The sequence below is a fragment of the Podarcis muralis genome, chromosome 1 (assembly GCF_964188315.1).
Source record: "Podarcis muralis chromosome 1, rPodMur119.hap1.1, whole genome shotgun sequence".
Taxonomy (NCBI): Eukaryota; Metazoa; Chordata; class Lepidosauria; order Squamata; family Lacertidae; genus Podarcis; species Podarcis muralis.
Window position 1 is genome coordinate 116742352 of NC_135655.1, and position 27037 is coordinate 116769388.

Sequence of the window (27037 nt, forward strand, 5' to 3'; positions counted from 1 at the left end):
AGGAAAGGGACTGTTAATTGGGCTAGATAAGGTCATTGGTGTGCCTGCTCCACCCAAGGTTTGCTGGAGGTCAGTCTGGGGATCAGAGGTCCCATGTAGCTTTTAAGACTGTTGTAATTCATCTCCAGGAACACACCACATGCAAAGTAATACATGATATTCTATTGCACATGCTAAATTGCAATGGCTACCGGATCTTGTTCCGGGGGTGGGGGAGGTTAGTTTATTTGCAGAGGGCTACTTGCACTTTCTGGCATGCACAATATGTCTCCACTCTTGTTGTGGCTTAGTGTGACTTCTTGGTGGAAGAGCACAACTGTTTTCTGATTGGAACACTTCTGTTTTATCTTCTTAGCTTCATTATCGGTCGTTTTAGTTTTCTTCTTGAGTTAGTAAGCTCTGTTTCTCTTTCCCTGGCAGTTCCTCCCGAGTTTGACAGCTGTCATGAGGCTTGCAATTGTTTTACTGTACAGCAACATAAACATGTGTCTGAATGTCTGGCACTCGCTCTATCATTTAGATAAGAGACTTGATATTTATTACTCTTTATCTGCATAGATTGCAGTTCAGGTTTCCCTCTTTGGTAGATGAGTAACCCGACAAGCGGAGCATTAACCTTCCCCCTTCCTTCTTGGTTTTGTAGGTTCAAACAACCCGGAGAGCAGATCCTAATGAGCTTCGCAACATATTTTTGAAGGTAAGCGACTGTTTTTTGATGTTGTCAGAGTTCTATATTTTTAGCTTTAGTCATTTCCCATGCTTTCTTGGTATGCTGGAAAATGGTGCATGAATTTCTGCAAAGGGCTCTCTCATTCTTTGCTATGCTCAGCGTGATCCTGGAAGTGGCACGTCAGTGGCATTGAGATTAGGACCGCTTGGGAGCAGCCAGTGAGGCCATCAGCCTGACTTTCCTGTTCACACGCTAGGCAGATGGAGTGACCACAGGGTGTTTCTGTAGATCTGGTGTGGGAGGGAAATCAGTGGTCCTCAGCTTAATTTCTTGGCCAAATTTCAGAAACCCTCCTCAGGTGATCAGTTCAGTCCTCTGGGAAGAGTGTTCTGTCTCCCCCAGCAGCCTGTTTAGGAGAGGGGAAGGGAGAAAGAATGGGGACCCCCCCACACACTTTTGGCTCTGGCCCTGCCCAGCACCAGCCCACAGATATTCCCCCTCAGAGGGAATGCGGCCTTGAACAGAAAAAAAGCAACTCTCCCCCACCCTCAGATCTAAGAGGCTTCAGAGGACGATAGGCATTCTCCCTACCTGAGATATGCACATCTTAAATTGTTTGGGTCTATATTTTTATTAACTCCGCAGGGTTGCACAGCTACATAGGAAAGCATTTTTAAGACAGCGTGTCCTTTTACATGCAGTATTTCCCATTTTATGTCTGCACCCCATAGCATATTCTTAATGGCACTGCCTAATATGCTTTTCTGTATTGGTGTAAAGTAAATAACATGTAGTGACTTAAATGGAGAGATGTCTTCTGGAACTCAGGTTGTTCCTGCTTTCAGAACTGGGGTGCGGAGAAGAAAAGGAGGCACCCTTTGATGCTTTTTCTTGTTGAGAACCCTGTACTCCTCCAAAATCTGCTCCAGAGTGTGGGGGGAGGGACCAGAAGGTGGTAGACAGTACTGGTGGGCTGTGGTGGGAAGGGCGACCAGCCAGAATTGCCTCCCCTCCTTCTGTCTGCTGAAGTGAAAACTCTTCTACTTCCATTTGCAGATGAGCAAATCTGCATCTGAGGCAGTAGGTGTCAAAACGAGAATATAAGGCTATGTATGCACCATAAATCCAATGCATTTAAAGAATCATGGGAACTGTAGTTTGATAAGGGTGCTGGGAATTGTAGCTCTTAGAGGAGTAAACACCAATTCCTGGGACTTTTTTTTTAGAAGTCATGTACTTTAAATGTATGACAGTGCATTGCCAAAGTTTCAAGTGATACTAATTTAATTCCTTATTTCTGAAAGATCAGAACATTAGCAATGTGTTTTCATACAGCTAAAGTTATGCACTTCTAAACCTATTTATTGCAGTGTGCACATGCTTACCTCTTTCGTTGAAATCAAGGGGAGTTAGGATTTGTGTTTGTTTTTTTTTTTCATTTTGGCTGGGCTGTGCTTTTAATTGTGCCTATGTGTTTATCGGCTTATTCATGACTCGGTGTGATGTGCAGGTTTGAATTTCTCAGTAGCGCAGCTGGGAGCGACCTTGTTTGTAATTCCTTGCAACTCGATCCATTGCGTCAAAATACAAAGCGCCTTGTGCTGAAACCACAGCAGGTTTCACGGGTCAGTTCTCTCTTGCTCTTTTGATTATGCAATGCTGTGATCCCTAAAGGGTGTGCATTCCGGCCTAAATTTGGCTACCCTTGGAAATGGAGGCAAGTGAAGGTGAAGATCATTAAGTGAAACACAGTTCATATGACCATTTCCAGAGGGGTAGCCGTCTTGGTCTGCCACAGCAAAGAACTTTGTGGCCCATTAAGGAGTAACAAGTTTCATTAGGGCAGAAACAGTCCACTTCATCAGAAGCATGAAGTATAATGCTCAGATGCAGATATATATACATCTGAAACGGGGGGCAGGGAGTTTAAAGCAGTCAGGAGTAGACTTTGATGAATTTGTTGCTGCTGTTTGCTTTATTTATATGCTATTGTGTTTGATATTATAATGATGGCAGTGTTTGTTTTTTTAATGCTCTTGTGAGTATTATGAGTCGCTTTGAGCTCAACATTTGTTGCTGGAAAAGCAGAATACAAATATCAAATCAAATCAAACAAGAGCTCATGTGCTCACTTTTTTTGCCTCTAATGTAATGTTTATGTCAATTTCTCTGTATATCCACAATGTGTCTTATAAAGTGCAATTTATTATGCCTAATACCTGTCGAGTTGGATCAAAAGTTGAAGTGAAGTGGGATGCATGCCTTTGTGATTGGGATTCCTGAAGTGAGGTCAGAAACATTTGAAAGGAAATTGGTACTTTTCACGTGATGATTAAATATTATGTTTTGTTCAGCCTTTGGAATATGTATGTTAAAGTACAGTGGTGCCCCGCAAGACGAATGCCTCGCAAGACGAAAAACCCGCAAGACGAAAGGGTTTTCCGTTGCGGAGGCGCTTCGCAAGACAAATTTCCCTATGGGCTTGCTTCGCAAGACGAAAACATCTTGCGAGTCTCTCCATTCCCCCCCCCCGCTTCCCCCCCTTTTTCAAAGCCGCTAAGCCGTTAATAGCCTTTTAACAGCTTAGCCGCTAAGCCGCTAATAGCGCTAAATCGCTAATAGTGCTAATCCGCTTAGCCGCTAATGGGGTTGCTTCGCAAGACGAAAAAACCGCTAGACGAAAAGAATCGCGGAACGGATTCTTTTCATCTTGCGAGGCACCACTGTAAATGGCAGGATTGAGGAATTGTTATGAAAAGCTGCATATAGGCACAATACAAAGTTGATCTGAATAAGGATAAAACAAATGGAAAATATCATTTTTAAACAAACAAACAAACCCTGTCTTTATTTTCCCTCTCACTCTCTCTCTCTGCCTTACACACACCTATTACTCTGTGCTTTATTGCTGTCTCCTTCTTGTGACAAAGGCAACACCTAGATCCCTTAGTCTAATAATACACATTTGAGAGCTTTCTTAAGCAGTCAGTTTAGAAAGTTCAGGCTTCCCTCACACCATAACAATTCAAAGCAACCTTTCCCAAGCTGGTGCCTTCCCATCACCCCAGCATGCATGTTGACTGGGGCTGATGGGAATTGTATTCCAAAACATCTGGAGAGCACCAGTTTGGGGAAGGCTGCTTTAAACCGATATCAAAACTTCCTCCTCCTTAGAGTGGTGACTCTGGGTGTCCTCTCCCTTCTTGGGGTTGTGACAAGTGCCCGGCATCTTCAACCTATGGTTACCCTATGCCAGGCATAGGCAAACTCTGCCCTCTAGATGTTTTGGGACTACAACTCCCATCATCCCTAGCTAACAGGACCAGTGGTCAGGGATGATGGGAATTGTAATCCCAAAACATTTGGAGGGCCGAGTTTGCCTATGCCCTAAAGAGTCAAGCGGTTTGCCAGTCTGTTGCTGCCTGTGAGATGTGCCACCCTATGTACCTCTGTATCCAGCATACACACATTGCTGAATCTTTTCCTCCCCTCAAGTCTGTCATTTTTAAAATTTTACTTTTATTTCTATGCCGTTTTTCATTCGAATGAATCCCAAAGCGGCTCACAAACAATAAATAATAACATGATAGAACTCCCCCCCAATAAGCCATGCTTTTCTTGGCGCCTCAACCATTTGTGCCGTTAAGTGTCTTAATATTACATCTGCATGGGAACCCTGACTTCGGTTACATCTATAAATAAGTAGATGAATAAATGCCCACCATGCGTTGCTAAAGTACAACTTGCAATTCACTTCAGTAGAAGCTGCACAACAGGGGAGGTTGTTACTTCAGAGACTACCCTTGTTCGGTGACCGTAAAAGTCCTACAATACTAAATAGTTTCAGGGAAAGAAAGAGGAGAGGAATCAAATGTTAAAAATGTAAACTCCCCCTCCCTGATTTTTTTTTTGGTAGGATTTCTGGAAGCTGATTTTTAACATTTGAAATAGTTGCAGAGTTATTGTTGGGTTTTTTATGGTTAATTTTCCTATTTTGATTTGGCCCTCAAACCCTTTTAGTTAGAAGTCAGTCCCATTGCATTAAAGGAAATTTCAAAAACCAGTTTGAGTCTCGTTCACATAAGAATCTTCTTATTTTTGTTGTTGTGATGTAGGACAACCTAAGATATAAAATGCTATTTAATTGTCAGATTGTATAATAAAACATATTTCATATATGAAAACTATATTTCAGGCTGTAAGCCTTCATTAGATAAATAATTTTCTACTATAAGATTCTGATTGGCCCATCGTTAGCAAGGATTTGAGCGACACTGTGAATCTTATTTCTTAGGAAGATTTACAAGGCCTCCTCTTTCCCCTTTGTGAATGTGCTCTGAAAACATCTCTTCAGAAGGATTGTTACGATCAATTTTACTAACTTATATTTGTACAGTTTTATGGAGATTTAATTTTTTTTGTTTGCTATATTTAAACTTTCTCTTGTTTTTTGGCTTGTGAGCTGCTTTGGAGCAATTATGCACACAAATTTATTTTGAAAGCAGAATACAAACGAGTATATAAAAAAGCACCAAATAAACAATTATTACCTTATAAAACAATTGATTTTTTAGTCGGTGTGCTAATAAGATGATTAAAAGCTGGCTGACGCAAATCTGTACCAAATATGCTGCACACGAATGGCTTAATTATTTTCTCGGGCTCCAGCAATTTGTATGGTTTCCAACACCATTCTAAATCTTATGACGTTTTCTCAGAGTGTTTTCATTAGTTAGCAGTGCAGAATTCTACCTGTGGAAAATAGAGAATTGTTTTACTTTTCAGCTCAATTTCCAGGTAGAACTCAACGACACTTGAATTCAACGACACTTATTTCACGTCTTACCAGTGGATAAAGTAGTCTGTCCCTCTTTGGTGGGAGATAGTTCAGCTTATGTGCACCAGGAAAGTGTTACTGCAAAGCCCTGGTACAAATAAACAAATTAGTAAGCTGAAATCCATTTTTTAAGAACGCAAAGGGAGCCCTCCTGGATCATACCAAGGGCCCAAGTGTCCTGTTCTCAGAATGGCCAACCCAATGTCTCAAACAGAGCGTAAATGCAACAGCACACTTGCCACTTGTAATTACCAGCAACTAGTACAGAGCCAGAGGACGCAGGTGGCGCTGTGGGTTAAACCACAGAGCCTAGGACTTGCCGATCAGAAGGTCGGCAGTTCGAATCCCCGCAACAGGGTGAGCTCCCGTTGCTCGGTCCCTGCTCCTGCCATCCTAGCAGTTCGAAAGCACGTCAAAGTGCAAGTAGATAAATAGGTACCACTCCAGCGGGAAGGTAAACGGTGTTTCCGTGCACTGCTCTGGTTCGCCAGAAGCGGCTTAGTCATGCTGGCCACATGACCCAGAAGCTGTACGACGGCTCCCTTGGCCAATAAAGCGAGATGAGCGCCGCAACCCCAGAGTCGGTCACGACTGGACCTAATGGTCAGGGGTCCCTTTACTTTTACCTAGTACAGAGCCATGTCTTGACCAGTTGCCCATAGTACACTGCTGAGGTCTAATGTGCTTGTTTGGCAAAGCAGTTCCACAGAGTGGACTCCACAGCAGAGAAAAGCCCTAATCCTAGTTGACACCAGCCTCTCCTAACAAAGTCTGACCTGGAGCAGGGCTTTGGATGATGGTTGGAGCATACAGGGAGGAATGTATGGAAGAAGGTACCCAGGTCCCAAGCTGTTAAGGACTTTAAAGTTTAACACCACTGCTACTGAAAGGGAACTTCCGTGAAACTCAGCTTGTGAGTGGAAGTACAGTCATGCCTCGGGTTAAATATGCTTCAGGTTGAGCGTTTTCAGGTTACACTCTGCGGCGACCTGGAAGTAACGGAACACGCTACTTCCGGGTTTCGCCGCTTGCGCATGTGCAGACACTCAAAATGACGTCACGCACATGCGCGGAAGCGGTGAATTGCAACCCGCAGACACAGGTTGCGTTTGCTTCAGGATGCGAACGGGGCTCCGGAATTGATTCCGTTCGCATCCAAAGGTGCATGTGCACATTCACAAAAGCTTCTCTAGATGCCATCCTTTTTTATTAGTTATTGTAGTCTGTAATAATAATAATTTATACATACATGCATGCATGCATGCATACATACATACCTCGCCCATCTGGCTGGGTTTCCCCAGCCACTCTGGATGGCTCCCAACAGAATATTAAAAACACAATAAAACATCAAACATTAAAAACCTCCTTAAACAGGGCTGCCTTCAGATGTCTTCTGAAAGTCAGGTAGTTGTTTATTTCCTTGACATCTGATGGGAGGGCGTTCCACAGGGTGGGCGCCACTACCGAGAAGGCCCTCTGCCTGGCTCCCTGTAGCCTCACTTCTCGCAGGGAAGGAACTGCCAGAAGGCCCTCGGCGCTGGACTTCAGTGTCCGGGCTGAACGATGAGGGTGGAGATGCTCCTTCAGGTATACAGGGCTGAGGCTGTTTAGGGCTTTTAAAGGTCAGCACCAACACTTTGAATTGTGCTCGGAAACGTACCGGGAGACGTATTGGGCTATTGCCTGCTCTGAAACAAATACTAACAATTTAGACAACCGCTATGTCCTTTTTTGTCTTTGCTGTAGTATGCCACTGTCGAACAAGATGGAGAGCATTACATGACGCCAGGCGACTTCGTGCAGAGATACCTGGGACTGTATACAGACCCCCATTTCAATCCTCAAACGGTGCAGCTGTTAGCAGGAGTGGCAGATCAGACAAAGGATGGGTGAGGAACCAACCAGTACATTCCTAACATTTGACTGGAAATTATGTTGTTTAGGCTACAATCTGAAGGTGAGAACTGCACGCAGGCATAGCTTTCTCTTGGAAGTTTCGGCCACAGGGCTGAAGCGGCTACCATCTTTTTGGTTTTACAAGCCAGTCAACTCTTCTCCTGCCAGAACTACAGTAGCAAAAATGACCAAGACAGTAGCATGCATAGCCTGGATAGCTCCGCTGGCTATCAGCGTGGTGCTGATAACACCAAGGTTGCAGGTTCGATCCCCGTATAGGACAGCTGCATATTCCTGTATTGCAGGGGGTTGGACTAGATGATCCTCAGGGTCCCTTTCAACTCTACAATTCTATGATCTCTGGCGTGGTTTTGATCTGTGGACATTAAGCACCATGTTTGGATTGTTTCCATACGTTCCAAATGATTGATTTTAACATGTCAGGTTTTTCCCCAAGCCTGCTATGAGGAGACCAGGAAGAAAAATATAGGCAAGGGAAGAAGCCTTTGTGGCAGTCTTTTAGATATTGGGCAGGATTCACCTAACCAGTCTCATCAGCGGAAGCCCTTTGCAATGGGGCTTCCCCCCTTCTTCCTCCCCCAAAATTGACTCTGGGGAGGCCAGGATAACCCCAAGAACAGCCCAGGTTCCATCTGCCAAACTGCATTGTTTGCACAGATGGAACGATGGGAAGAGCATAGAGTTGTATAGAATAGAGCATAGAGTTGCCATAGAATGTGGGGATTGACCCTGAAGCCTGACTCACAAACAAGGAAATGATGCATTCAGTTCACTCGCTCATTTACAACTACTCTGGAGAAGTTCTGTTTCCCTTTTTATATCAGGTTCCTAGTCAGAGACTTTGATTCTGGGGTCCTCTGAATCCAGGCTTAGGAAAGGGAGGAAATGTCATGTGACCTTTGTAGCAGGAGGTCTCTCTAACTCCCACACATCAAACCAAGAAGGGCTCCTCCAAAACGTGATCTATTAGGGAGAGAGACACTAATCGCTATATGCAGCAAGAAACGATTTGCCTAATCAAGAGAAGGTCATGCCGTACAGCGCTTTTAAAACATTACTTATGGACAATATTCTTTGTTGCTTAAATTGCTTTCACAGAATGTCCACTCTTCTCAAACATAGCCTTTTAACCCACTTGGTTTCAGAGCAGCCTTGCCCTGCCTCCCCTTCGCTGGTCTCTTTCTGTGGCTCTCCAAATTTATTTTAGCAGGGAAGTGCCAATGTTGTTGGACAATAGCCAACAAGTAAACATACATGGGAGCAGAGGCCACTGGGGCCATCAGAGAGCAGTGATAGAGAGACAATTAAAGGTTGCTGTTAAAACAAAAAAAGCAATATTCTCCCCACCCCTTATTTTTTCTTTTTCTTTTTGCTAAATGTCCGATTTTCATTTATGTGGAATTAAAAGCCCCTTAAAATCCTTAGGGTTATTTTGTGTGCACATATGACCCCTGATGTTATTCTGAATGCTGTTATTTCCCTTACTGCTCTGGTTTAGTATCTGCTATTTTTTATTATTATTTGTGGCAAGCCCTGTGCAGCTCTGCCAAAGTGCGCATATGCTGAATGTCCTTTGTCTTACAATGGATGCAAAACTGTGGCCTTTCTCATCGTCTGCTTTCGCCCCTGAAGCCATGGCTTTCCAAAGTGTGAAGTGACCATTTCAAAAGAGGCACCAACTCAAGCTTGGGCAATGTGGTACCCTCCAGATGTTGTTGGACTACAGTTCCTATCACCCTTGTCCCTTGGACTCTGCTGTCTGGGGCTGATGGGAGTTGTATGTAGCAACATCTGTGGAGGCACTACATGTTGGGATACTGCTGGGAAGACCGGGGCGTCAGGCAGGCCCCGAGATGGCTCTGGACGATCACCGCCAGCCAGTCTTCCTTGGAACAGCATCAAACAGCGACACGAGTCTCAGATATGTTCAGAGACCCTTGCACGCTCTGTTAGCAGAGTGCGTAAATCACCTCACAGCAAAAGAGGCAGACAGAGGCAGATGTGCAAGCATATCTACAGCATTTATTCAGCATAGTTCAGGAACAAAGGAAAAAACATGTCTGCATCCCTTCGCGTCCGGAAAAACAGCAGTAACACAAAAGCTACATACAACGGAAGTTCCCAGCAGACAGTGCTGGGAGTAAACAGGCATGTGATACACAACAGTCATGCCTGACCCTTTTAAGGTGGAATGGAACTATATCCTAACACTACGTTGGCTACCCCCCGCTGTCACGATTGCTGCAAGAGGTGCAAGACCCTTGTTGCCCCGCCTTTGATTTTGACCATTCTTTGCTTTGCGGTGGAAGCCATGTGAGATGGGGCAACAAGGATCTTAATGTATCCTCAATGTGAGGATAATGTCGGAATCAACTCAGTGTGTGATTTAAAATGCTGCAGTTTAGAATTTATACCCAGGCTTCCATTGCCTATTGTTGCGTGTCTTTTGATTAGTGGTTGTCATTGACCTGTTCATAACATAGTCAGCTGTTCATGTTACTTTCCAAAATGCAACATTTCTTCTAAAGAAGAACTGACAGCATCAATCCTGTGCTAATTCAGTATGATCAGATGCACAGCTTTCCTTCATCCTTGACTAAATTAGTGAAAATCTACGTTCCTTTCTTATACTTAATTTCTTCCCGTTGGATTTAATCATAGGAGCATTTTAAGTGTAATTCAAAATGATTCAGAAAAGTTTCTCTTAGTTTTGTTAATGGCAGACCATTGAGTCGTCTTAACCATTCAATCAATCAATCAATCAATCAATCAACCAACTTGCATCAATCAATCAATTTGCATAGAGAAAGTGCATCATATACATGGATCAGAAAACAACAGAGAGAACGAAACATAGTAGGAGATACTTTAGGATAAAACTGTCCAGACAAAAATGGCTCTTATGGCAGTGGTCGGCAACGTTTTTTGAGGCCGGTTTTGCGGAGGTGGGTGATGTATAGGTGATGTAAATATGGAGTGTCCTGGCCAAAATGAGGGTGGAATTCCCAACCCCAATGGGGAACAGGTTTTATTGGCTGCACTGCTAAGGGTTTGGAATTCACTGTTTAGGATTCTGCACTTGATTGTCTGGAATGATTCCAATTATGGTGGGAGCATAAGCAGTAACTCAAGTGATAGGTCATAGGTTCTGATTTTGCTCTCAATGCAAGTTAACCATTTGGAGTGGTGGAATTCCGCCAGCACATGGAGAGTTAAAGAAGATGGATCGGTCATGAAATGTAGGCAGAGCCAGAATTTTATAGTTGTGAGCCACGCTTTGGTTTCCAGCAGCCCTTGTCCAGTTTCCAGACACATGGCTGCATATGGCACACACTTTGGCAGCCCCAGGATTTTGCCCAGAAATTTGGATTGGCTGTGTTCCAATGACTGGTTAACTGCACCTTAACCATTCTAAACAAAATAAAAAAATTCCTTCCAGTAGCACCTTAGAGACCAGCGAAGTTTGTTATTGGTATGAGCTTTCGTGTGCATGCACACGTCTTCAGATACGAACTTAACCATTCTAGATCCAGATGGTAGATCTGATACTGCTTATGGGTCCAGAACGCTCTCCAAGAAGCAATAGGATGGCAGAGCTGTTCTTAATTGTGGCTTATTTTTTTACTTTCAGTGTTGTAAAGCACAACAGTGTTGGGATTTTCACTAGATCTTATTTTGCTGGTCTCTTTTCCCTCTCTCCACCTACCCCCCAATCTGAAATTTGTGGTTTCTTCTGATTTGTAGGTTGATCTCCTATCAAGAGTTTTTGGCGTTTGAATCCGTCCTATGCACACCAGATTCAATGTTCATCGTTGCTTTTCAGTTGTTCGACAAGAGTGGCAATGGCGAAGTGACCTTTGGTAAGAGCGCTAAAGATATTTCCTAAAGCAGTGCGGGAAGGTAGGGATGATAGTTCTGGCGTGTGTCCCAGAAATCTACCCCCAAATAAATATGTACTTTGAGATTCTAGTAACTAACTCTTACCTTCTTTTTTCTTCAAAGATCCGGCTGCCGCACACACATAGAAACCTTATGCAACCACACAATGTGATTACAGTGGCTCATTGCATAATCGGTGGCTGAACATTCCTAAAATAGTTGCTGCAAAATTTGTTTCGTTCCAGCCACTCCTAGCTAGATTTCTTTGTGAGATAGACTTGATGCTGGCTGAGTGTTCACCTCAACACATTTTCAACCCATGGGCTGTAATGGCACTTTTTGTTGCATTGTTGTTTAGTTGCTTAGTCGTGTCTGACTTGTCGTGACCCCATGGACCAGAGCACGCCAGGCACTCCTGTCTTCCACTGCCTCCCACAGTTTGGTCAAACTCAAGCTGGTAGCTTCAAGAACACTATCCAACCATCTCGTCCTCTGTCGTCCCCTTCTCCTTGTGCCCTCCATCTTTCCCAACATCAGGGTCTTTTCCAGGGAGTCTTCTCTTTTCATGAGGTGGCCAAAGTATTGAAGCCTCAGCTTCAGGATCTGTCCTTCCAGTGAGCACTCAGGGCTGATTTCCTTCAGAATGGATAGGTTTGATCTTCTTGCAGTCCATGGGACTCTCAAGAGTCTCCTCCAGCACCATAATTCAAAAGCATCAATTCTTTGGCGATCAGCCTTCTTGATGGTCCAGCTCTCATTTCCATACATCACTACTGGGACAACCATGGCTTTAACTATACGGGCCTTTGTCGGCAAGGTGATGTCTCTGCTTTTTAAGATGCTGTCTAGGTTTGTCATTGCTTTTCTCACAAGAAGCAGGCGTCTTTTAATTTCATGACTGCTGTCACCATCTGCAGTGATCATGGAGCCCAAGAAAGTAAAATCTCTCACTGCCTCCATTTCTTCCCCTTCTATTTGCCAGGAGGTGATGACTTTTTCTTGTAGCCTATAGCTAATTTGGAAATAATACTGAACTGAATTGAGTCCTGCAGGGCGGGGGGCACCATTTCTTCTCCACTGTTCATATCCATTGCCTGCACCCCGCCCTGCCCCTCCCCAGGTGCTGCTTCGATCCAACCAATCAGGAAGCCCATAGCAAGTATAAGTGACTTTTATGAGGACCAATGTAGCTGAGTGACGAGTGAGAGGCATGTTTTCTTGGACTCCGGTGATCCTGACCAGTCTGGATTCCTTTGCTTTTCCATTAAGCAGGCAAAGCACTTGCACACTAATTAGGGGCGGGGAGGGGCTCAGCTGCACATCATCTCATTGTTGATTACCTCCTTTAACCTGTCAGTTCGCAAGCACTTTGCCGGTTTAAAGGAGGCAATCTGCAGTACGATCCCTCCCTCCCTCAATCAATTTGCAAGCATTTTGCCCAAAGAGGAGGGCGAGGAATTGCAGTGTGTATATCGCCTCCTTTTATCTTGCAAAGAGCTTCCAGATTGACAGCTTAAAGGAGGCGCGCGGCGCAATACTCTGCCGTAGCCAAGACCTGCAGGGCCATGTGCCAAGCCCCTCTTGCATTGTGCACCTGGCTCCACCGCTGACAGCGCCCAAGAACTGTGTCACCTGGAGGTGTCAGTGAGCTCGCCTGAAAGCAGTGAGCACTGGTGGTGGGGAGGAGACGGAGGGTGGCTGAGTGGGGTGGGAATGGCGCTGAATGGAAAGGTGTAGGGAAGAGGGGAGCAGCCGGTCTGGCGGAAGATGGAAGGCTCCCTTCCAGGGCTGACTGACCTCGCGCCAGTGGAAACATGCCAATCTCCCAGGCAGGCAAAGGAGATGACTAGATAGGATTCTTTGATGCGAGAACCATCCTGCATTGATCTCAGTAGGGTGCTGTTCCTCTCCCCGTTCCCCTTTGGTGTACACGACCGTCAGAGCATTATGGGGAATGGGGAGGAAGTACGTCTGGCCTTCCAGCTCCTCTTGTCTGCTTGCCGTAAGTTGCTCTTGCCCTGGAGATGCAAGAAAAACCCTTTAAACTTAATGGCTCCTCACCCCCTTTCAATTCAGTTAAAAAAACAACAGCTACTTTAATGAAAACAAATGCATTATCCTTTAGCTTTGATAAAGATAAAGAGATGGGGGATAAGTTCAATTCAGTTCACATTTGCAGGTGAACCTATTTAAATCACACTTCCCTTTTTTAAAAAAATATTTAATTGGTTTTTCGGATTAAAGTTCTACAATCACATACAACATAAAAACAAGATTCCGAAGAATCTCCTGGACTTCCCTCCTCCCCTTTGTGGGTCCTATTGTCAATCCTTTCCTCCTGCATCTATTTATGATTATCCGAATCTTTTACCTCTCCATTGTGTCCAAAATTCACCATTAAACTTCAAGTGTTATTCCAATCCTACTAGCTGCTTACAATGGTTTTTTAGATTTTATTATTATTTTCCCCATTCCTTTTACAGATAGGTAGCCGTGTTGGTCTGCCATAGTCAAAACAAAAAAAATTCCTTCCAGTAGCACCTTAAAGACCAACTAAGTTAGTTCTTGGTATGAGCTTTCGTGTGCGTGCACACTTCTTCAGATGCACACTTCTTCAGATTCCAGTGTATCTGAAGAAGTGTGCATGCACACGAAAGCTCATACCAAGAACTAACTTAGTTGGTCTTTAAGGTGCTACTGGAAGGAATTTTTTTTGTTTTCCCCCATTCCTTATTCCTGATTCTGATTCTTCTGGTCAATGTAGCCATTTCGGCATAATCCATCAACTTAATCTGCCATTCTTCTCTGGTAGGGACTTTATCTTCTTTCCATCTAGAGATCAATTGTGTTTTCTGAAGAGAAGATTCACCCTAATAATTTGCCTGGTTCACTTTGTAGTGGTTTTCCTGAAGTTACTGGTATTTACATGGATTTTGGATTTCTCTTGCATATCGCCTGGCATTGAATTGCCCGCATTGTAACTGCCTAAAGCTTCAACTATGGATAAGAAACTATATCTCGTTATTTGGAATGGCCATAGTGGAATTGTCCTTATTCTCTTTTGGGAATGGACATTGATGTAAAGAAGGAAAGGAAAGTATAAACATATTTTTTAAAATATTCCTAAAATGGTTGGGCATTCTCTAAAATCCATTTTGCAGTATGAAAATGTTCTTTATTTTTACTGGTCTTGGTGTACTCAGATGTAAGTTCCATAGAGTTTATTGGAGCTTACTCCCATGTAAAGGAGTGCAGGATTGCAGCCTTAATACTATGGGGTATCTTGTAGCAGATACATTGTCCCATTTTGCAAGCCGGTTACAGATAAATTGTTATTGTTGGGACTGGGATATGGTACTTAATTGTAACATAAATGCTATATATAGCATGTTGGTAAAGGCACTCTGTTGCTATATATATAATTTTGACTTTAAATTAAAGGTTTGCATCTTTCTTAGCAATAAGTTTCTGCTTGATAGGAGCTGTAGCTTATCTCTCCACTCTTCTGCTCTGTAGGGATTTGGTTATGTAATGTATATTAATAGCAATCAAATAATGTAATTTTTCTTCTTGCACAATATGGGTAATTAAATTAAGGAATTGGAATTTTAAAGCCAGGCCTTTCGAAATCTATGATTAGAGGGCTGGCAGGGTCGAGAAGGTCATTGCAACAATTCCCTCCTTCAGTTAACATCAGCTCCCCACAGACTTAAATTATCTATTATTTGCCCTTTGAATGCAAAGTTTAAAAGGATAAAAAATGGAGTGATGTCGTTTTAAAACTAATGTACAAATAATTCACAGGTATGCTGTGGAAAGTGAAAATGCTATGCTGTCTGCCCTATGCAGTTTTAACAGATGTCTAGTGGAGCTTTTGAGATGCTTTGCTAGAGAGAATTCATTCAGGGGTTCAGCCTCTTTCTAACCCCCTCCACACGAGAGGAGAGAAACATCTGATTCAGATGGCACTGTATTCATCTGAATGCGTCATATCCCTTACTCCCAAAGGGAAATGTCATCGGTCAGTGGGGGAGCATCTGTTTTGAATGCAGAAGGTCCAAGGTTCAGTCCCTGGTGTCCCCAGGTAGGGCTGAAAGAGAGACTTCCTGCCTGAAATCCTGGCAGTGGGAGCCAGTGTGGTGTAGTGGTTAAGAGCGGTAGACTCGTAATCTGGGGAACTGGGTTCGCGTCTCCGCTCCTCCACATGCAGCTGCTGGGTGACCTTGGGCCAGTCACACTTCTCTGAAGTCTCTCAGCCCCACTCACCTCACAGAGTGTTTGTTGTGGGGGAGGAAGGGAGAGGAGATTGTTAGCCGCTTTGAGACTCCTTCAGGTAGTGATAAAGCGGGATATCAAATCCAAACTCTTCTTCTGAAGAGCCGCTGCTGTCAGTCAGTGTGGACAATACTGTGCTAAATGGACCCATGGTCTGAGTCAGTATAAGGCAGCTTCCCAGGTTCTCTATATCCTGAAGAGACAGACGTGATGCATCTTCGTTCAGGTATTATCTGGCCATGACACGAAGAGTTAAGCAAATACGTGCTTCCAAAACACCTAGCAAGTTTGAGATTTCTTGCTGGTAATTTAGAGTGCAATCCCACTCAACAGGGAATAAACCCCATTGAATTCATTAGGTCACAGAGCTTAGGGAAGTTTTTAATGTGTGACATTTTAATGTATTTTTAATCTTTGTTGGAAGCCACCCAGAGTGGCTGGGGAAACCCAGCCAGATGGGTGGGGTACAAATAATGAATTATTATTATTATTATTATTATTATTATTATTCCGAACTGTGTGTCATAACACAATTGTGTGTTGCACGAACGTTCCCCACAATCTTCCCGGGGCTGGAAAGGGGTTTGCTAGCAAAAGGGACGCTGGTGGCGCTGGGGTCTAAACCACTGAGCCTCTTGGGCTTGCCGATTGGAAGTTCGGTGTTCGAATCCCCGCAATGGGGTGAGCTCCCATTGCTCTGTCCCAGCTTCTGCCATCCTATCAGTTTGAAAGCACGTCAGTGCAAGTAGATAAATAGGTACCACTGTGGCAGGAAAGTAAACGGTGTTTCAGTGCGTTCCGTTTTCCGTCACGGTGTCCCATTGCGCCAGAAGCTGCTTAGTCATGACCCGGAAAGCTGTCTGTGGACAAACGCCGGCTCCCTCGGCCTGAAAAGCGAGATGAGCGCCGCAACCCCATAGTCACCTTTGACTGGACTTAACTATCCAGGGGTCCTTTTTTGCTAGCAAAACTGAGTTACTGTGTCGCGAAATGATGCCTGTCTAAAAAGTGTGTTGCCAACATGCAAAGTTTGGAAAGCTCTGAGTTAGGACTTCCTTCTGAGTAGGCATGATAAGGATGCGCTGGAAATGTCTGAACATGCTGAAAGCATTTTAACGTTGACATGCTCACTTTAAGCGTTCAGTATGAATCCTTTCATGTCGGATGATCTTATGTATGAGCGAACTAGCCCCACCCCCTTGACACTGAAATGCGCATTGGCCACTTACCCATTAAACACATTATTGGCATTGGTCCCAAGGGGGTCCTATGCACGTATAGATGTGTGCCCTTGGAACTCCCTCCATGGGGATGCAACAGAAATGAACTGTGATTTGGCAATGAGCATGACCACCACATGCTTCACCTTCCAGAGATGTGGAGGATAGCACTCCTATCTGCGATACCTTCACACATTCATTCTGAATAACTGAAAAGGGCTCCTCCCTGGTTAAGATATTCTCTGCCAGAGTCACAGTTGGGGCAATGATCTGAAATAGTTAACATATTTTCTGTAATGATAACGACCCTATTCTTATACCTGTCTTTAATAGTTGCATTCACACAAGTCTCAATCAAGTCTCAATCACGCCGTGCATAGTCTGTGAAATATTATGGTGTTTTTTGAGTACAGTTATTCATTGCCTTTCAATGAGGTCTTAATTTGACACGCAGAATCAAGGAACACAGCATTGATTTTATATCAGCATGCAAAGCACCAGGTATTTCTAATAAAGGAAATAAATTGCTTCTTAATTAAAACTGAATAAGGCAAAATCATGGATCTTGAAGATCTACATAGTATTAATACACAAGTAGTATTAAAATCTATTCTATACAAAGTGTGTTTTCACTCTAGAAAGATAAACAGCTCTCTAACTTGAAGTTGTGGGGAAAAAAGTGTTTCCCTGTTTGATTGGCTCTTCTAGAAGTATGGTTTTCATTTTCTGTTCGAAGAATTTTAAGTAGGGTTTATCTTTCTCTCTTTTTCTAATTAATTTCCTTTCTCCCCTTTCCCCCTCTTTGTTTTCAAAGAAAATGTAAAAGAAATATTTGGGCAGACTGTTATTCACCATCACATCCCTTTCAATTGGGACTGCGAGTTCATTCGATTGCACTTTGGCCATAACAGGAAGAAACACCTGACATACTCGGAATTTACTCAGTTTTTGCAGGTCAGTTGCTTAGTTTCCTGTACTGTAATGATGGGTTCCTTCTCCTTGTGCTCAGCAAATGTTTGCAAAGTAGAGATACAGCCCAGCTTTATACTCACAAAGGATCCAATATTTTAAACCTTCATAGAAGCTAAAAGCTTTTATCTTGGTCAACAAACTATGAATGACTCTTCCCCTACCCCACTCCAGATATATGTTTCTCACAAATGAAGATTGTGGGTTGTAAAACAGCCACTGTGGAAGATGAAAGTCAAAATGCATTTGGCATTTTTCATCGCATTAAGTGGACTTTCAGCCGTTGAATTTGGGATTGCTTTCCATATTGTATCCAATTTGCATTGGATCAAGTTGATTTTGGAAAACAGTTTGAGACTGTTAGATCTGAAAAAAGTTGTTTTTAAAATATTTTTCCATTGACTTGTAGGCTTTATTTGTCCTCTATTTATTTGTTTGCAAAGGGATATTGCATTAAAGAGCTGGTTAGATTTGATTTGTGTGCATCATCAGGCCACCCTTTTGTGAGTAAAAAGTATGTTGTTCTCTTGTGCTGCTTTTGTTTATTCTCTTGATCTTTTGCTGCCCTTACTTTAACCTTAAAGGACTTGCTAATCAAAATACAGTTGTGGCTACCTTCACAGTTTCTATCCCTTTAAACAAAATGTGCTGCTGTGGTTATAATAACTTGGTCCACCTCACAATAGCATGACAAGAATAAAGTAGTTTTCTGACACCCTGATCCTAAATGATTTTCAGTGGTTTGCCCAACATGATATGAAAAAAGGAACATGGTGGCATCCAGATTGCTGGTGTTCTTGTGATGACTGATTTTCACAAGGTTTCTTTGCCATGTGCATATTCAGTTGGTCCAAGAACACAAGCCAGCATGAAATAAAGGGGGGGGGACCTGACTAAGTAATTTAGCAAACCATCTCCTAGCATTGGATACAACTCAGAAAAATATTGGGTTGTACTGCTGCTATGTTTGGATTGCTTTCTCACCCTGTAAAACAGCCCCTGGATAAAATTCTTTGCCAAAAATGTTGAGTTCTAAAACTGGTGTAAATTATGAAAGTTTGTATCTCTTGGATCATTTGTTCAGCAAACCGTTGACCTCAGGGAGGGGGGGTGTCAGGGGCTCTTCCTCACAACCATAAATTTCTGCTAGATAATGTGCTGTTTACTAGCTTCTGAGACTTCACTAAACACTGCCACAGCCATCCTAAAAACTAGAACCTTGTATTGAAAATTTTAAAAGGTAAGCTTGCAAGTCTTATCGGTGAGAGTCCAGTTTTGAGTGAATCAGTTGTATCTAATGAAGTCATCCAATTAGTACAAGGACTTCTGCCTGCTCAACAGGACTTCCTCTCCTTGTACACCCCCTGAGCTCCTCCATCTGTTCTGGGGGTTCCGCCAGCCCTCCAGTGCAGAATTGGAGGGATACAAGAAATGTAAAGGGAGTCCTGTTGCTCAGGCGGATATCCTTGAGCTATCAGTTGACTCCGTTGGACACAATCCAGTTGGTATTAATTGTTATCATTCATTGGTTGTATGCCTTGTATCTTATTTCCAGCTGATGAAGACTATTACAAAACATTACACTGGTACCTCGAGTTAAGTACTTAATTCGTTCCGGAGGTCCGTTCTTAACCTGAAACTGTTCTTAACCTGGAGCACCACTTTAGCCAATGGGGGCCTCCTGCTGCTGCCGCTCTGCCGGAGCACGATTTCTGTTCTCATCCTGAAGCAAAGTTCTTAACCTGAAGCACTATTTCTGGGTTAGCGGAGTCTGTAACTTGAAGCGGATGTAACCCGAGGTACCACTGTAGTATCATTCTGGAGACACTGTCCTTTTGAGGCTTTTGAGATGTCTTCCATTGAAACTTTTGAGAGACTATTGAGAGACTTTAGAAACTTTTGAGACGTCTTCTGTTAAAACTTTGGAAAGACTATTGTGAGACTGTCCTTAGGCATCTGTTTTGGAACACACGGCTTGATGGTCCTCGCTACCTCTTTGTTATATTGTACATGTGAACATTGATTGGCTTATTACTATAATTTAAATGATATCATTATTCTATTATATATTCTCTACTAACTATTAGCCTACGTGTTGTGTTTGTATTGTTGTGATTGGATAGCCTTGTTGTGATTGGATGTGTTGTGATTGTTGTGATTGGATATCCAAGGTAAGGGATAGCCTTGTATGCCATACGCAGTGATGGTCATGTCAGTATGGATTCATAACTCATTATGGACTGGGCTGTCTTCAGGCTACATGCAGCGACAGCTTTTCCAAAAGTGCAGGACAGAGCACTGATCTGCACTGGCTTCTGCTGGTTTTTATTTCAGTATGCATCCAGGGTCAATGTGTAGATTCTGGGCATCAGTATGATGGGTATTTAGTACAAAGCTCTCAGTATATCATTTCTTATCATACTTTTTCAGGAGCTGCAGTCAGAACATGCCCGGCAAGCATTTGCACTGAAAGACAAGAACAAAACAGGCACGATTACCGGCCTGGATTTTGGCAGCATCATGGCTACAATTCGTCCACACATGCTCACTCCTTTTGTGGAGGAGAACTTGGTTTCAGTAAGTATCAGGAAGCATGGGACACCGGGAATGAGGACTGAGATTCAGGTTCTCAAAAATTGCAGATTTGGGATCATCCGTTGCCCAGGCAAGATTTTGTGACCTCCACAAGGATTTTCCTGGTGGGGCTTACTAGAAAGAAGGCAATAACATAAATGAGCAGGTAGAAGAAATAAGAAATCTTCCAGCAATTGGTGGAGATCTAGCTATAGCTAGTGAAATCTTATTCTCTTACTCTCCCCCTGCAGTCCCCTGTTTGCAGGTATTTCCAGGAACTGAAACATACAAAAAAAGACATATATATTTTTCTTTCCACCCAGGCTGCAGGCGGATCCATTTCTCACCAAGTCAGCTTTTCGTATTTCAACGCTTTCAATGCCTTGCTGAACAACATGGAGCTTGTTCGAAAGATATACAGCCTCATTGCAGGTGCTAGAAAAGATGTCGAGGTTACAAAAGGTAAAGCATTGTATGCCATAAACTCTTGAGATTACTGAAGCTGGAGCAATACTTGGCCCCTGTTACGCATTGATAGAGTATCTAGTTTGCCTGCTGAAGATCTGTATTCAGTCCACAGTTAGGAGGACCAGGTAGCTGGCGATGGGAAACACCTCCACCTGGGGGAGCCCTGGCCAGTCAGTCTGACCTGATGTAAAGCAATTGATCAAGTATCTATGATACATATCACCTAGGTGAGCAAGCTTCCCCATGCATGGAGCCCATGTAATATCCCTCATCCCTTGAAATGAATGGGCTGAAGAACTCCATTACTACATCAGAAATTCAGCAGCTGCAAAAGATAGTTGACTCAAGGCAGGCATAGGTAAACTCGGCCCTCCGGATGTTTTGGGACTACAACTCCCATGATCCCTAGCTAACAGGACCAGTGGTCAGGGATGCTGGGAATTGTAGTCCCAAAACATCTAGAGGGCCGAGTTTGCCTATGCCTGACTTAAGGCAACAGTCCATGCTCTGTCAAGGTCAATTGTTCATTTGCAAACTTATACCCTGCCTCTTAACTACGAGAGCCCGCAAGGCAGCAGCTTACAATACAAAATATGCATTAAATCAAACAGTAAAAATACACAGAAATTTAGAGCTAAAAACTAGAATCACAGTAAACTATTTTGGGGTTGTAAGATCTCAAAGGGAGGAAGAAAGGATGGAAGGTACCAGTATTAGAAATAAGGAAAGGATGTTCATGTATGCAATTACAGCAGCGAGAATTATTGTGGCAAGCAATTGGAAAAGTGAAATACTACCAACGATAGCAGGTTGGCAAATACTCATGATAGCATGATCTGTAAAAGATCCATGTAGGCTGCCTGCTTTTTCTGTATTCTAGTAACTGGAAATATAATTAGATAAGGACTCCTCTTGGGCATGTAGCCCCTTAAATTTAATTTGAGTTGGTATTCAGTTCTTTCTTTTTCAATAGCTGGGTATGGTCTTGGATCAGGGGTCTGCAACCCGCGGCTCCGGAGCCGCATGTGGCTCTTTTACACCTTTGCCGCGGCTCCGGGGCAGATACTAGTGAGGGGAGGATGCGCATTGTGCGCCCCGACACTCCCCACTCACCTTCCTGCCCACTTTCAGATTGCGGCTCCGGAGATATATTTGTTTTAAATGTCGCAATGGTTTTGCGGCTCCCAGTTTTTCCCCCCTTTGGAAACGGGTCCAAGTGGCTCTTTTTGTCTTAAAGGTTGCAGACCCCTGTCTTGGATATTTTAGAGCAGAGCTCTAGAAAAGAGTGCAGAGTACTTTTCTCTCCCTACTGAAGAGCTGCAATCCACCTGTGATTAGGAGAAATATGTCCAGGGAAAAAATATGCGATTGCATCTCAAAAATCTAACAAATTTTAGAGCAAACTGTGTTCATTTCACCCTGGTCTTTGGATTTTGCTCCCAGAACGTTAAGCCAAACTGTAGATTGTGTATTTAAAAGTTCCAATAAGTTATGCATAATTAGTTTGTGTTTTTTGTTTTAACCCGTTGCTTTAAAACAGAGGAGTTCTCTCAGTCTGCAATCAAATTTGGACAAGTTACACCTTTGGAGATCGATATCCTTTTTCAGCTCTCCGATTTGTATAATGCCTCAGGGTAATCTTAACTTTTTTGTAATATTAATGTTTCTAGAGCGTTGTCATGAGATGGAGGTTGTTGTTGTGTGTGTGTTTTTTAACTGACAACTGGGATGGAAATTCTGTGCACACAGTGTGGTCTTGTGATGGAGTGTGTGTGCCACTCAGTGTATATGCAGTGGGCAACATATGCCTATATCTGTGCACTCACACACCCAGTTACCACAGTTCCTTCCCTTGCTTTTGAGGGTAAAAGTTTCCAGTGTATATTCAGTCCATAGCGGTCAACCTTCCCTTTTTTTGCGGGAAATTCCCTTATTCCACCGCCGTTTCCCGCTGCTTCCTGCTGCTATCCCGGATTGTTAGATATCCCGTAGACTGTCCCCGGGACAGGTGAGGCTGCTGATCCCTTATTTTCGAGACTGCTGATCCCTTATTTTCAAATCTGAAAGTTGACAGCTATGGTTCAGTCTTTTATTACTTTATGCACATTAAGGACAGCACATGGGTTCAGGTTCCTACTCAGCCATCATGAAGCTCACTGGGTAACACTGGGACAGTCTTACTTATCTCACAGGGTTGTTGTGAGGATAAAATGAAGGGCAGAACCAAGGGTGCTGCCATGAGCTCCTTGGAAGAAAGTCTGGATATAAAGGCAGCCAAATCAAATCAAATATACGTTGTGGATGTGTAATTTTGGATTGCAAGTGAGATTACATTTTTGAGGGCAGTGGTACCTTGGTTCTCGAACTTAATCCATTCCGGGAGTCCGTTCGACTCCCGAAACCGTTCGAAAACCAAGGTGCAGCTTCCGATTGGCTGCAGGAGCTTCCTGCACTCAGCAGAAGCCGCGTTAGATGTTCGGCTTCTGAAAAACGTTCACAAACCGGAACACTTACTTCTGGGTTTGTGGCATTCAGGAGCTGATTTGTTCGGCAGCTGAGCTGTTCAGGAACCAAGTTTTCACTGCAATACCTCTTTGCAAATATAAAAACTGGTATGCTGCAGAGAAGGTTGAATGTAGAATCTTGATGTAGAATCTTTCCCTGTGATGTGCTAATTTTCTGTGTACAGGGATGAGTATTTGATGGGAGAGTTTGGGCAATAATAGCTCAGGTTAATAAATCAAGATATGAATGAGCCTTTTGCTCATGCAAGGAGACTCTTTGCATGAACTTCAGTTAAATAATAATGATAACGATATCTTTATTGTCATTGTCCCTTGCGGAACAATGAAATTGAAAAACTACGTAAAACTACTACAAAACTACATAAAACATTCAAAAACCCTTAAAAACCTCTAAAACCCCATTTTAAAATACACTATACTACAGAGACCCCTTATGCTGCGTTTGGAACCAGAATTGCATTGTGTAATAATAATAATAATAATAATAATAATAATAATAATAATAATAATAATAATTATTATTATTATTATTATTATTTTGTATACCCCACCCATCTGTCTGGGTTTCCCCAGCCACTCTAGGCGGTTTCCATACAATAGTCCTTCAGATATTAAAAGCTTCCCTAAAGATGTCTTCTAAAAGTCTGGTAGTTGTTTTTCCTTTGACATTTGGTGGGAGGGTGTTCCACAGGGTGGGTGCCACTACCAAGAAGGCCCTCTGCCTGGTTCCCTGTAACTTAAACCAGGAAGCCTCAAACAACCGTAGTTTCTTGTTTCATCAGAACTGGAGAAACTATGTTTTTGGAATAAGCCAGGGCATTAAGTCAACTTCAAACCATGATTTAATATCCTGGCAGGGTCCAAAGCTCTGTAGGCTGAGGTATGGTAGTCTGAAATGTGCCTGATGGGTTTGGGCTTGCTGTTACGTTTAACAGGGATTTCTTTTCCCTGGTCTTGAATTGCAGACGCTTGACGCTGGCAGACATTGAGAGAATAGCTCCCTTGGCTGAAGGAGCCTTGCCTTACAACTTGGCAGAACTTCAGAGGCAGGTAGGTACCTTCAAGAAAATATGGAAGCCAGCCAATCCCAGTAAACTTTATGGTTATGGCTTTAAGCTAGGGCTTCTGAGATTATAATTTTGAAATCTTTCCCATGATATCCATATTTATATTTGCCCATATTTATATTTGGGGAAAGTTTTCCACCCTTCTGAAAACGGCCCTTGTCAAACCATCAAAATGATTTTTTACACTGTTCTGTGTAATAGAAAGTGCTTGATCTGAGAGGGGGTGATTTAAGCAGGACTGCCTTTGGTCTGTGAGTGTCCCCTCCTTTTCAGCAGTTCTGGCAACACCTCTTCCACCAAACATTTGTTTTGGTTTTTTAAAAAAAATTGGGCTGAAAAAAGGCAGTTTGAAGGAAACAGACACAACCTTCTTATGTCAGGAGTGCTCTGATGGTGTTTCCTGCTTGGCAGGGGGTTGGACTCGATGGCCCTTGTGGTCTATTCCAACTCTATGATTCTGTGATTCTGTGACGTGGGGACCTCTAGGCTGCAGCACAGCATTCCCAAAGAAGTTGCTCATTATCATAACAAAATAGCTGGCTGTTGCTCTGGCCTTTCAGAATATTGTTGCCTTCAGACGCTTGCATTTGTGTTTTAGGTTTGTGAAACTATGTTAAAAATGAATACTTTGTTGAAAAAAGAAATAAATACACCCGAAACAAATCCTTTAAAAAAGTACAAATCTGGATTCTTGCACAAGCTGCCGTGTATTGATTTGTTTCTGGAGGAAAAGCACAGTCTAGTCAAATTATTTTATGAAGCCTTATATGTGGATTTTGCTGTTTGCAAATTACTGCATTATCTGGATTGTTTTGTGTTAAAGCTCATTTTCGAAATTAACTTGTCTCTAATATTTCGGCATATTTCCTTCTCTTGCCTGATAATGCCACCCTGTCTTTGTTGATTTTTTATTTTACAATCAGCACATGAAAGATTTGTTGGACTAATTATCCCTCATGGAGATTGACCAGGACTGTTTGGCTAGACTAATTTATTGAATTTTGCTTATGTGGTTTGATTGTTTTTAGCCCTTGTCTCCATAGCAACAGGGTTTTTATTTTTTTTAATTAACTCAAACTTTTGGCTGCTGGGAAAACGCTGCTTTGAAGTAGCCCTGCTTAAAATGAATGGAAATTCTCTGGAAAAGAAGGGGTTGCATATTTTGCAGCCTTAATGAATTGTCACCTGCTAAGAAATACAGGCCTTCCTGGAATCTTTTGTGTTTTGGGAACAATCAAAGATTTAGCATTACTTGGGCCTGATTCAGTCTTTGAATGATCAGATTATATCAACTAAAAAAGACTTCTGCAGCCTACATTTCAATTAGAACCTCAATGAAAGTTCAAGAAGCAACCTTGGTAGAATTAAGCATTGTTCTAAGGCGGGTTCTCCTCCTCCTCCCTTCTCTCTGCACTTCTCCATCCTTCTTCTCGTAACAGAAGTGGTGTGGCTGTCCTTCTCCTTCCCCCACTCTTACTCCTTTTCTTGCTGCCACATTAGCGGTGGCAAATTCTAACGAAGAGCCCCCCACACCATGGGTGGACATGATGGTTTGTTGTTGTTGTTTAGTCGTTTGGTCGTGTCCGACTCTTCGTGACCCCATGGACCGGAGCACGCCAGGCACTCCTTTCTTCCACTGACTCCTGCAGTTTGGTCAAACTCATGCTGGTAGCTTCGAGAACACTGTCCAGCCATCTCGTCCTCTGTCGTCCCCTTCTCCTTGTGCCCTCAGTCTTTCCCAACATCAGGGTCTATTCCAGGGAGTCTTCTCTTCTCATGAGGTGGCCAAAGTATTGGAGCCTCAGCTTCACGATCTGTCCTTCCAGTGAGCACTCAGGGCTGATTTCCTTCAGAATGGAGAGGTTTGATCTTCTTGCAGTCCATGGGACTCTCAAGAGTTTCCTCCAGCACCATAATTCAAAAGCATCAATTCTTTGGCGATCAGCCTTCTTTATGGTCCAGCTCTCACTTCCATACATCACTACTGGGAAAGGCATAGCTTTAACTTTACAAAGCTTTACAAAGTTCTAAAAGTCTTTCCAGCCACTGTGGCCATGCCACTGGCCCTCTCCTTTTAAAAAAAACAGAAAAAAACTTATTTATACTTTTCATATATACATTTCCTTGATTTTACAGTCCTTTTTGACATTTTCAAACTTGACGTCCTTCCCCCTCTTTCTGCGGTTCCTTAAATTTATTTTTAATATCTCCTGCATATCCAAATTAACTTAACTTACTTGTTTATTTATCTTCTTTAAATATATGCTCTTATGTAGCTGCAGGTTATTACAGTGCTACCTTGATTCTCGAACTTAATCCGTTCCAGAAGTCCGTTTGACTCCTGGAACAGTTCAAAAACCAAGGCGCGGCTTCGAATTGGCTGCAGGAGCTTCCTGCACTTAAGCGAAAGCCACATTGGACATTTGGCTTCCGGAAAACGTTTGCAAACTGGAACACTTACTTCCAGGTTTGCGGCGTTTGGGAGCCGATCTGTTCGGCGACTAAGCCGTTTGAGAACCAAGGTACCACTGTACAATAATCTTGTCATTGTTTTTATCTGTTTAAAATTTGTGAATATTCATTAAACCATTTCCCTTCTTTTATAAAAAGCTTGTTATCTTTGCTTTCTTATT

General features: G+C 42.9%; 1 protein-coding gene across 1 annotated transcript in view; it reads left to right on the forward strand.

Moving 5' to 3' along the window:
- SLC25A12 (solute carrier family 25 member 12) overlaps positions 1 to 27037 on the forward strand; it is a 58951-nt gene that overhangs the window by 1967 nt on the left and 29947 nt on the right. Inside the window, exons 2-9 of the mRNA XM_028749738.2 lie at positions 644 to 697; positions 7257 to 7399; positions 11172 to 11287; positions 17616 to 17755; positions 20201 to 20347; positions 20668 to 20806; positions 22353 to 22446; positions 24303 to 24387. Coding sequence (XP_028605571.2) covers positions 644 to 697; positions 7257 to 7399; positions 11172 to 11287; positions 17616 to 17755; positions 20201 to 20347; positions 20668 to 20806; positions 22353 to 22446; positions 24303 to 24387 — 918 coding nt within the window. The remainder of the gene's footprint in view (positions 1 to 643; positions 698 to 7256; positions 7400 to 11171; positions 11288 to 17615; positions 17756 to 20200; positions 20348 to 20667; positions 20807 to 22352; positions 22447 to 24302; positions 24388 to 27037) is intronic.